The sequence below is a fragment of the Thamnophis sirtalis genome, unplaced genomic scaffold (assembly GCF_051295495.1).
Source record: "Thamnophis sirtalis isolate CommonGarterSnake01/CBP01778 unplaced genomic scaffold, rThaSir2_p1.2 scaffold_3, whole genome shotgun sequence".
Lineage (NCBI taxonomy): Eukaryota > Metazoa > Chordata > Lepidosauria > Squamata > Natricidae > Thamnophis > Thamnophis sirtalis.
Window position 1 is genome coordinate 36303760 of NW_028261383.1, and position 12230 is coordinate 36315989.

A 12230-nucleotide genomic window follows, 5' to 3' on the forward strand; every position below is an offset into this window, starting at 1 on the left:
AATCTTGGCAGCAAATATAAGGCAGTCTTTGAAGCATGAGCAAGATAACTTTCCCTCCAATGTTTTCCACATCTTCCTGCAAGTCTACAAGCTGTGGCCCAGATTTCATGTGGTAACCGTGCCTTGTAGATCAGGGGACTCCACAACTGCTTTCAAAAAGCTATCCCTTGGGTCATTACATTGTAGTGATAATATGGAAGACCACGGTTATTCCAACCTGTTTAGTGACATATTTTGATTTTGCCTTCATATTAAGAAAAGTCTAGAAGTTTCGCATTCATTCTGGGCTAGCTAGTCTGCTTGCTTTTCATTCTAGCTTGCTGAATAAAGGAGAAGGGGTGGATGGAAGGATTATTTCCATATATCTTCAAAGCTTCCCCTCACCCACCAAAAAGTCTGACTCTCAATTCCCATCCCAGTCAGGTGCCATTCAGTTAAATTCACGGCTTGCAGTCTCCTTAACATAGCAGGACCAGGAAGTCATGGCATCAGGTTTTGATAAAAACTGTGTGTTTGTTATTAATGAAGAACCTATGTAGGGAACCAACATTTTAGGTACTGTGAAAATTGGCTGTCCTTGGGCTACCTCTGCTATTGTTATTAAGGAGCTCCTGGCAGCCTGTAAGAGAAGTTAACTGTTATCTTGCTTAGTATGTATGCTTTTTGTTATGCTTTTAAATCTCTTTGCTTGAGCTAACAATAAATCTTAAAATCCCTTTATTTACTGGAGTGTTCATTGTCTCTGGATCCAAAAGAAGCAACTGCCTGGGCACTTGATCACTTGACAAAACATTCCTACCTACCTGCATTATATTAGAAAGCAACATAGACTATCTGCTTCTCACTATTCTCTCTTTTGATTTCTTGTGAAGTTCACAATATTCTGTAACCTACAGGTATTAATTATGCTTTTAAGTCAGGCCTTCATTAAAGTTGGACGTTGTGGTTAAAGGTCATCTTGGTTTTCTGCCAGGTAAATACCAATTCAAGTAGAAACTTCTCTAAACTGTTTGGAGAACAGGGACACTAGTAACACTAGTTTGTATCATTCTGCCCCCATCCCCCAAATTTACTATTATATTTTACTGCACTTAACAGAACCAACTTGGGTAAATACCACCCACCCTGACTTCTCACAATTCTGTAAACTCAATGTTCTGACCGAGGAAATCTTATATTTCTATGCATGAACTACAGGATAATACATGACAGCCGAATGAATACGAAATGCTTTGAAGGCACTCAAGGCATGCATCAAAGCGGGTTTTCTTTTCTTTTTTCTCCTTCTTTCTCTGGAAGTCAAATACCACTTTAATGAGTGTGATCCAAAAATAAACTACCTCCACACAAACAAGCAACCGACCTCCACACACACAAACTGGCAACCAACCTCCACACATACAAACTGGCAACCAACCTCCACACATACAAACTGGCAACGGACCTCATACACACAAACTGGCAACCGACCTCCATACACACAAACTGGCAACCGACCTCCACACACACAAACTGGCAACGGACCTCCACACATACAAACTGGCAACGGACCTCATACACACAAACTGGCAACGGACCTCCATACACACAAACTGGCAACCGACCTCCACACACACAAACTGGCAACGGACCTCATACACACAAACTGGCAACCGACCTACACATACACACAAACTGGCAACCGACCTACACACACACAAACTGACAACGGACCTCCATACACACAAACTGGCAACGGACCTCATACACACAAACTGGCAACCGACCTACACATACACACAAACTGGCAACCGACCTCCACACACACAAACTGACAACGGACCTCCATACACACAAACTGGCAACCGACCTACACATACACACAAACTGGCAACGGACCTCCATACACACAAACTGACAACGGACCTCCATACACACAAACTGGCAACGGACCTCATACACACAAACTGGCAACCGACCTACACATACACACAAACTGGCAACCGACCTACACATACACAGACAAACTGGCAACAGACCTACACACACGCGCGCGCGCACACACACACAGACACACACACACACACGACTTCTCGAGGGAGAAGCTCCCCGGCCACTCTGGAACCCAATTACCACCCTCCTCCTCCTCTTCCTCCTCAAGGCTTCTACTCCAGCAACGTGACTCCCGGCACCGGGCAGAGCTCCAGCCCGCGAGGACTCGGCAAGCGCCCCTTTCCCGGCTCCCCAGCCAGCGCGCAAAGCCTGGCGATCCGCGGCGGCAGATTCGCCCCTGACGGCCCGGCCGTTTTGCTCTCTCGGCGGGGCGCTTCCTCGCCCAGGGTGTGTGTGTGACTCCAAGCGGCTTTTGTCGAAGGGAGGCCGCCAAACTGAGGCTGGGATTAGGGCGGTGGCGGTGGGATTGGGGGTTGGGGGGGGGTGTTTGAAGAGCCGGGCGTCGGGCCCAGCCGTGTCTCGTGGCGAAAGTGCGGTTGCCAGGGCGCCGCTTTACCCAGCGGCCTCCCCGCGCAGGAGCCGCCGCCGCCGCTGCCGCCGCCGCTTCTCCTGCCGCCGCCGCCGCCGGAGCCTTTTTCACCTCCATTGTCCGGGCCGGGTTGGGCCGATGGGCCCCTCCGCCGCTGGAGTCGCTCTGCAGCCGCCGCGCCTCAACCGGGCCGGGGCTTGAGCCGAGCTCGGTGAGAGATCCGCGCGCGCCGAGGGCTGGGAGGCTGGCTGGGCGAGGCGCCGTCGGGCGGCGGGAGCGACACGGCCTCGGGGAGGGGGACCCCCGAAAGCAGCAGTTTCTTCCCTTCCCGGAAAGGGACAGGCAGGGGCCTCCTCCCTCCCTCCTCCCGCCATCGCCCGGAGGCTGCGCGGGAGAGGCGGGGCGGGTGGAATGAAGCGGGCCGCCCGTTAAGAGAGGTCGCGGCGGCAGGTGGCGGGGAGGCTGGCGCGGGTCTCCCTCCCCAGGAGCCCCGCTCGGCCGCCGCACGTGCATGGCAGGGAGGGGGGTTCCCGCGGGAGGCGGGAAGGCGGCGGGCCGCTACTTGGTTAGCGTGACAGCCTTTCTCTCTCTCTCTCCCCTCCCCCCGGTCTTTCTCCTCCCTTCCCTCCCAAAAAATCTGGAGCTTCGTCCGCTTCACAATATGGGGCGAGCGAGGTTGGTAGGAAAGCAGCCTGCGGTGGGGAAACCCTCTGCGCTCCCACATTGCGCCCCCCCTTTCAGGCCTTTGGGGGGAGTGGCAGGTGATAAGCGGGGGGGGGGGAGAGGTAGCATCTCCGGGGCGGCGGTGGGATCAGCCGCCCGTTTGGGAAGTCAGGGGTGCGCGGGATGGATGCCGTCCGCCTACCGCTCAAGCCAAGCTTGCCTGTTTTAAGATGGACCGGACCTCGAAACTTTTTACCTTTCTCCCTCCCGTTTTTGGGGGGAGTCACGCGTGAAAGGCCGCCGGTTGGGGAAAACTCTGCTGTTGACACCCCCCAAAAAAACTTCTTAGCACAGATGTGCAACAGGGGTGGCTGCAAACGCGCTTAAAGAAGGAATGGTCTCTGCCTCTTTCTCTTTCTCTTTCTCCTGCAAGCTCTTGTTCCTGTCTTTTTCCTCTCTGGTGTTCCCCCCCCCCCATGATTTCTCTTGAATTGGAAAACAAAACCAAAACAAAACTGAGCCTGAGTTTTGACAGCTCCCTTTTCTGTCAGTTGTCCTTCCCTCCTTAAGAGCTGCAGGTAGAATCTGGGGATGGGAAGACAGTGGAAGGTTTTTCTTTTTAACTTGAGCTCCGGTGCCAAAAGAGAGGTGCTGCGGGTATTAGGAAGGCGGTGTGTGAACTGGCATAGGCAGAGAGGGTGCTTGTCATTCTTTGCACTCTCTTTAATATTTTCTCCTGTTTATCCCAGCCGCCGGGAGCGATACCCGACATCCTCTGCCTTAACTGTCATTTTTTTCCCCTGCTGGTAGCGAGATTGCGGAGAAAGATTGAACTGTCAGAAGTAGTACCAACTGTTGGCATTCCTCCACTTCACCTTCCCATATTTTCCCCCCTTCTCCCTTTCTTTCTGCCTTGTGCATAGCTGTGGTTAACCATGCGATGGGGGAGCCCATCCTGAGTTCATCCTTCTTAAGAGGCAAGAGGGAAAACATGGGATTAGCAAGAAGTGTCAGTAAAGGGGAATCCTCCTTAGCATGCTGACAGATTGTCTTCAGTCAGTTCCCTTCCTTGACAGAGCTACAGGAATCAGCATGAGATTAGTGGGATTTCTTCTCAAGGTAATGGGGTGGCATGGCAAGGTTTTGTTTTATTTATTATTTGTTTTATTAAACATTTATAGGCCGCCCTTTTCCCTGAGGGGACTCAGGGCGGCTTACAATAATAGGGGAGGGGGGTGCAGGACAAAACACAAAAAGAAAATGTGAGTAAAAATGATTAGCGGTAAAAACACAACATTCATTCAACATTCGGGAGGGGCGAGAGTAAAGTCTTATCCCCAGGCCTGACGGGATAACCAGATCTTGAGGGCTGTGCGGAAGGCCTGGACGGTGGTGAGGGTGCGGATCTCCACGGGGAGATTGTTCCATAGCGTCGGAGCTGCAGCTGAGAAGGCTCTCCTCCGCGTAGTCGCCAGTCGGCACTGACTGGCGGATGGAATTCGGAGGAGGCCTACTCTATGCGATCTGATGGGACGGAGGGAGGTAATTGGCAGAAGGCGGTCTCTCAAATAGCCAGATCCACTACCATGGAGCGCTTTGTGAGTAGTAAGTAGGACCTTGAAGTGCACCCGGAGACCAACAGGTAGCCAGCGCAGCTCACGGAGGATCGGTGTTATGTGGGCGAACCGTGGTGCACCCACAATCACTCGCGCGGCTGCGTTCTGGACTAGCTGAAGTCGCCGGATGCTCTTCAAGGGCAGCCCCATGTAGAGCACATTGCAGTATTCCAGCCTAGAGATCACAAGGGCTCGAGTGACTGTTGTGAGGGCCTCCCGGTTCAGGTAGGGCCGCAACTGGCGCACCAGGCGAACCTGGGCAAATGCCCCCCTGGTCACAGCTGACAAATGATGGTCGAAACTCAGCTGTGGGTCCAGGAGGACTCCCAAGTTGCAGACCCTGTCTGAGGGGTATAAATTTTGACCCCCCCAGCCTGAGTGATGGAACGTCGGCCAAATTGTTGGGAGGAAAACACAACAGCCACTCGGTCTTGTCCGGGTTGAGTACCAGTTTGTTAGCTCTCATCCAGTCTTTAACAACCTCAAGACCCCGGTTCATCACGTCCACCGCTTCATTGAGTTGGCACGGGGCGGACAGATACAACTGTGTATCGTCCGCATATTGGTGGTATTGGTGCTAAGTTACCATCAGAATAACACTAGTACTACCTCTCTCCTCTCTCCGCCCACTGGTACTATCTGTCCCCTTTTAAGTGTCCATTGGGTTTGCTCCAGGCTGGGTATTGGTAGTTATAACAGAATTGTGAAGTGATTGATTCATCCTCCCCATGCATCCTCCTTAATTCCTGTTCCCTGCCTAGCCAAATGGCTCCCTGCCGGATGAAGAAAGGTGTGTGAGAAAGCAAGGTATGCTTGGGACTGGGCTGGGAGCCTCTTTCCTTCCTCCTCACTTGGGAACATGATCCGAGTGTCCCAGAGTCCCCCAGAGGCTTGGAATTAAAAAGACAGAGAAGAACATCGTTAATAATATAAGAGTGTTAGCTTCAGCTGTCTCAATAAAGCCAGTAAAGCTTCAGCATAAAAACAAATAGAAGAATTTACTTTTGAAAAGAAAGGCAAATGAAATGCTTCCTCTAAAACAGGTCTGCACTGGGGAAATCTTTCCTGGAATCATTTCCTATAATGTAGTTTAATTCAGTACAAATAGCATGTGGATAATCTGGTTCCACCACAAAAGCGCGTAGGACAAAATCGCGCTCGACAAAAGCGCGCTGTGACGTCATCACAGCGCGACGAAAAAGATCGAAAAAATGTAAAAATAAAGCTAAAACCTTCCCCTAACCCCCCCAAACCTAACCCTAAACCTAACCCTAACCCTAACTCTTAACCTAACCCTAACCCTAACCCTAAACCTAACCGTTAAAGTAACGAAAAACGTAACGCTAACCCTTATCCTAACCCTAACGCTAACGCTAACGCTCTAAAGCTAACCCTAACCCTTACCCTTACCCTAACCCTAACCCTAACCCTAACCCTTACCTTTATGTGAACCGGCTTGCTTTAATTTAATTTTTATTAATTTTTATTTGAATTTTTCGATCTTTTTCGTCGCGCTGTGATGACGTCAAAGGCGCGATTTTGTCGATCGCGCTTTTGGCGTCCGCGCTTTTGACGGGTCACGGATAATCTTCCTTATGCAACTGAGAATGGGATTATTTTCAAACTTGTATCCTTTTCGCATCTTTGATTGATGGTTAAAAATAAAATCTCCTTTGAGTAGAGTTTAACTCCTGGCGACCTCATAAATATGTCCAGATAGAAGGGGTTGGGGTTTGGGGTTTTTTTTTTGGGGGGGGGGGAAACACAGAACTGATTTACCGTTGCCTTCTAAAAATGTTTCTTGACTTCCCATCTCAATCTACAGCTCTATGATCTACTATGGTCTCCCATACAAATACCGACCAGGTCCAGACCTGCTTAGTTTTTTTGCAATCAGCAAAACAATCAGTTTAACAAAGTGGTGCCACTTGATACTAATTGTTTAGTACAGATTTCTACCCAGTATTGTTTTCAAGATGTGCTGAATTCTACAGCTCCGAGAATTTATTTCCAGTATAAACTGTAATGTAGCGGCAGCAACATTCCAGGCTTAGAAATTAGCATCCTTATCTGAAGCAGAAAGAAAACACAGGACTTAGTGTTCAAAACAATCCCTCTACATATCACAATTGCACTGATAAAGTGTGATAGCCACTCAAAACAATATGACTCATCCAGAGTCACCGTGAGTGGGGCGGTTGTATACATTTTCTTAATAAAGATATATAAACCCTCAACTTGGAAATTTGACAGACTGTAGCAGGATATTTTTGTTTGGATGTGAGGGATCGTTGCAATTCTTTTCATATCTCAGGCCACACTTGTGTGTTGACCGCAATTATTAACATCTTCACTGTGCTGTGTAAATTGACACTATGAGACTGGTGTACAGTAGGATCTGCAAGTATTCAAATAAGGCAAGAAGATACAAGGAGAGCTTTGTTGAAAATGTAGATTATTTTTTAAAGGAGAAAAGAAGCAGATTGGCAGGTAGGTCCTTCTGGTCCCTGCGTACGCAGGACAATGAATTTTGTTGGTGAACACACAGCAGGTGGTAAGGATTGATTGTAATTAAAGATGTCTCCTGATAGTGCTACTATCAGTCTGCAAAATTTAGCAATAATTCGGAAGAAATAGGGTGACAAATAATGCTTGTTTTAAAAGACATGCAAAGATATACCCATCATATTTACAACATGGCTGCAATACTTGTTCTGATCCAGTTGTTTTGACCAGTTGATCTTCTGGATCATCCAGGTCTCCATTTGCCTTTCTGGTTTCAGCTCTGCTTAATCAATTGGGGTTAAACAGATTCTGTCCTAGGAATTCAAGAGCGTTGGTAAAGCCTGTGCACTTTGCACCTGGGTGTTGGTGGGTGGCTAATGTGGCAAACCTAACCATTCCTGCTCCTTCCCTACAGAGCCAAGGGACACCATGGGGGTGGACTTCGACGTGAAGACTTTCTGCCACAACCTGCGGGCAACCAAGCCACCCTACGAATGTCCTGTGGACACCTGCCGCAAAATCTACAAGAGCTACAGTGGCATCGAGTACCATCTCTACCACTACGACCATGACAATCCACCGCCACCCCAAAACACCCCTCTGCGCAAGCACAAAAAGAAAGGCCGGCACGGCCGCGCAACCAACAAGCAGTCGCCCAGCCCCTCCGAGACTTCGCAGTCCCCAGGGCGGGACGTTATGACTTACGCGCAAGCTCAGCGCATGGTAGAGGTGGATCTGCATGGCCGCGTGCATCGCATCAGCATTTTCGATAACTTGGATGTGGTGTCCGAGGACGACGAGACTCCCGAGGAGGCCCCGGAGAACAACAGCAACAAGGAGAACACGGAAACGCCCTCGGTGGCTCCCAAAGCCGGAAAGCACAAGAACAAGGAGAAACGCAAGGATTCCAACCACCACCACCATCACCACAGTGCCTCAGCTGGCAACACACCTAAGCTTCCCGAGGCTGTGTACCGAGAGCTGGACCAGGATACCCCCGATGCCCCACCTCGCCCCACTTCTTATTACAGGTAATAAGTCAGTTCACCGCAAGCAGAGTCCCCCGGCTCAGAGAGCTTGAGTGGGAGGGGCAGAGGATCCTTTAATCTGGAGCCTCAGGTAGGGAGAGGAGGGCTCCTCCAGGATGTGTTTCCCTCTCATAAGGTGGCCTCCGGGATTGGGCGGCCTATAAATCTAATGAATTGAATTGACTGCACTTTGTTCCGGTTTGGAGACCAAAGTAATCTGTTTTCAGGGGGGAGGGCAGTAAGAAGACAGAAGGGGGGACAGAAAGAAGGGTCTTTCTGTTTGGGAAGTGACTCCATTGCGATACAGGTAGTCCTCGACTTAAGACAACAGTGGAGGCCAAAATTTCTGCTGCTGAGTGAGATAGTTGTTACTTAATGGAGTTTTGCCCTGTTTTACGATCTTTCTTATATCACAGTTGTTGAGTGAATCCCTGCAGTTGTTAAGTTGGTAACACGGTTGCTAAAGTGAATTTAACTTCCCCAAAGTTGGCTTTGTTGTGGGAAGGTCACAAAAAGCAGATATTCTCCATTCCCTTCCCTCTCTTGTTTTGATTTAGAAAAGTATCTGGTACTGAATGAAACTGATACATTGTGTCTCCCTCCCCCAATTGAAACAACACTGTTCAGCCTGTTCCACTCAGCTTCAGTAGCAGGAGTTCTTAGGTTTAAAGGTTTCCTATTATGACATGGAGTTTTCTTTCTAAGGAAGGAAAAAAGTGAGATACACATATACATCACACAGGTCATGGCTTCGTGGGATAAATGAAGCAAAAGGCACATTTTTTGGCATTTGCACCATAACATACTGACACAAATTACATGATTTGTATCATTTGTGCTTTGTTATATCACTGTGACTTCTAATGGCAGTGTGTGTGTGTGTGTGTGTGTGTGGATGGATGGATGGATGGATGGATAGATGGATTGTCATCAAGTTGGTGTTGACTCTTGGTGGCCACATAAATAGATTTTTCTCCATAATAATCTGAACCTAACTTAACCTAACTTCCGTCCATTGCCACTGAGTCCCTCCACGTTGCTGTTAGTTTTCTTCTTCTGTCTCCTTCCACCTTTCCCATCATTAGAACCTTTTCCAGGTTAGATGGGTGTAGGGCAGAGATAAAGTACAGCTAGATGTGGGGTTCATTATTATGGTTCTGCAATCAGAGGAAGCAATAACTGACCCTTGGCCAACTTGACTAGAGACTCTCTGGCACCGCTATTTTAACTATCAGGATTCTGGGAAATGAAATCCAGAAAACCTGAAGGGAACCAGGCCGAGTTAGAACTCACTGGAGCAGGGCAGTGAAGTGATGGTGACCCTTTCAGACCGCTTAAAGTAAGTGTAAGGATGCTCAGTAATAGATAGCAGCTCTGTAAACCTTCTAAGACTCCCATTTTCCTCAGCCTTGCACTTTCTCTCTCTCTCTCTCTCTCCTTTTAGATACATTGAGAAGTCAGCAGAAGAGCTGGATGAGGAGGTTGAGTACGACATGGATGAGGAAGATTACATCTGGTTGGACATTATGAACGAACGTCGGAAGACAGAAGGTGTCAGCCCGATTCCTCAGGAGATCTTTGAATATCTAATGGACCGGCTAGAGAAGGAATCCTATTTTGAGAGTCACAACAAAGGTGACCCAAATGCCTTGGTAGACGAGGATGCCGTCTGTTGCATTTGCAACGACGGGGAATGTCAGAATAGCAACGTCATCCTTTTTTGTGACATGTGTAACTTGGCTGTGCACCAGGAATGCTATGGGGTCCCTTACATCCCAGAAGGCCAGTGGCTGTGCCGCCGCTGCTTGCAGTCGCCTTCCAGGGCCGTGGACTGCGCCCTGTGTCCAAACAAAGGCGGCGCCTTCAAACAGACGGACGATGGCCGTTGGGCCCATGTGGTGTGTGCCCTCTGGATCCCCGAGGTCTGTTTTGCGAACACGGTGTTCCTGGAGCCCATAGACAGCATAGAGCACATCCCACCAGCCCGCTGGAAGCTGACCTGTTACATCTGCAAGCAGCGAGGCTCTGGGGCCTGCATACAGTGCCACAAAGCTAACTGCTACACAGCCTTCCACGTTACCTGTGCTCAGCAGGCTGGGCTCTACATGAAAATGGAGCCTGTCCGAGAAACGGGGGCCAACGGCACTTCGTTTAGTGTCCGGAAGACCGCTTACTGTGACATCCACACGCCGCCCGGCTCAATGCGACGCTTGCCTGCCCTCTCCCATAGCGAAGGGGAGGAAGAAGAAGAGGAGGAGGAAGAGGATGGGAAAAGCTGGAGCTCAGAGAAGGTGAAAAGGGCCAAGGCTAAATCCCGGATCAAAATGAAGAAGGCAAGGAAAATTCTGGCTGAAAAGAGAGCAGCTGCCCCGGTGGTGTCAGTGCCCTGTATACCTCCTCACAGGTATGGCAGCTGTCATTCTCAGCTTCTTTATTTGACACATGTCAACAATGTAAATAGAGCCATTGGAGTGCCGCCTTTGTTTGTAACAATGAGATTACCATTGGGGATTTTCTGAAACTGAGAAGAGCTAGATTCAGAGGGATCTTACGTTTTGGTCAGCTAATCAGGAATGCATGTAAGAACTGTCTTTGTCTGCAGTTGCACCAGTTACACCAGCAGTGTTCCTTAAAATAAAGTAAGATGCACATTTTATAAACATATAAAATAGCCCCCTCCAAGTAGAGATACATTTGGTAGCATTTTAAATAGCGATAACATTTGTACATATAATATAGCAATAGCAATAGCAGTAGACTTATATACCGCTTCATAGGCCTTTCAGCCTCTCTAAGCGGTTTACAGAGAGTCAGCATATTGCCCCCAACAATCTGGGTCCTCATTTTACCCACCTCGGAAGGATGGAAGGCTGAGTCAACCCTGAGCCTGTGAGATTTGAACCGCCGAACTGCAGAACTAGCAGTCAGCTGAAGTGGCTGCAGTACTGCACCCTAACCACTGCGCCACCTCGGCTCTTCAGCTTCACCAAGGCTCTTGAACGATACTGTGTGACAATGTTTTATTGGGATTCCCCCTGTTTTAGTCATGGATCTTTGAGCAGTCCAAGCCCCTCACTGCCCATCTAACTGACCTTCACTTTTAGCACTTGCAGATTGTCATCGCCCTCAGGAAATTTTAGCACCAAATTTAGTTTAATTTGGAAGTTTTGCAGAAGCCCATTGGCAAAGCTTTCAGTTACTATAAGCTGAATTCCCTTCCAAGGGCTCCTCACCTTTACCCAGGCAACTAAGTTCTCCGTCAGCAATCTTCCTGTCTTTGCCCATCATCAATCAATCCCTCATTTTACCCACCTCGGAAGGATGGAAGGCTGAGTCAACCCTGAGCCGGTGAGATTTGAACCGCTGACCTGCTGATCTAGCAGTAGCCTGCAGTGCTGCATTTAACCACTGCGCCACCTTGCACATATAATTTGTACATAGTTACAATAAGAGAGGTTGACCAGCATCATTCGGAAACCGTTGCAGCTAAGCGTGAATTTGAACTGTTCCTTTCTCCCCTTATAATCTTTGAATACACCTGTATATCTGTCTGAAGGTATAGCTGCTATGCTCCTTGGGGGCTGTGCTTGGTGAAATTCATTATGTAGAATATTTTGGATTTCTTCTCTGCTTGGCTTTCCAGTAAGATAACATATTTTTGTTTTGTTAGTGTGGAATAACATTTGGAAGGGTTTGTTCATTCTTCTTCTAAGCAATCATTTCAGATGCAGGAAATAAACAGATGGCCCTTGATTTACAACCACAATTGGGATTGGAATCACCATCATGGTGGTGACTATGAGTTCTGCAACCTGATTTTGTAAGCTTTTTTGCTCCTCTTCTTAAGTGAATCATATCCAGGTAGTCCTCGGCTTACAACCACAATTGAGCTCCAAATGGCTGTTGTTAAGTGAGTTTTGCCCCATTTTACGACCTTTCTTGCCACAGTTGCTAAGT

At 48.6% G+C, this 12230-nt stretch overlaps 1 protein-coding gene across 5 annotated transcripts in view; it reads left to right on the forward strand.

The window, feature by feature from the left end:
• The first annotated feature begins 2495 nt into the window (after positions 1-2495).
• Positions 2496-12230, forward strand: part of BRPF1 (bromodomain and PHD finger containing 1) — a 36418-nt gene continuing 26683 nt past the window's right edge. For all 5 annotated transcript variants that reach the window (XM_087708679.1, XM_087708680.1, XM_087708681.1 and 2 more), the window contains exons 1-3: positions 2496-2672; positions 7661-8276; positions 9718-10677. In XM_087708679.1, the coding sequence (XP_087564805.1) occupies positions 7675-8276; positions 9718-10677 (1562 nt within the window). In that variant the 5' untranslated portion in view covers positions 2496-2672; positions 7661-7674. The remainder of the gene's footprint in view (positions 2673-7660; positions 8277-9717; positions 10678-12230) is intronic.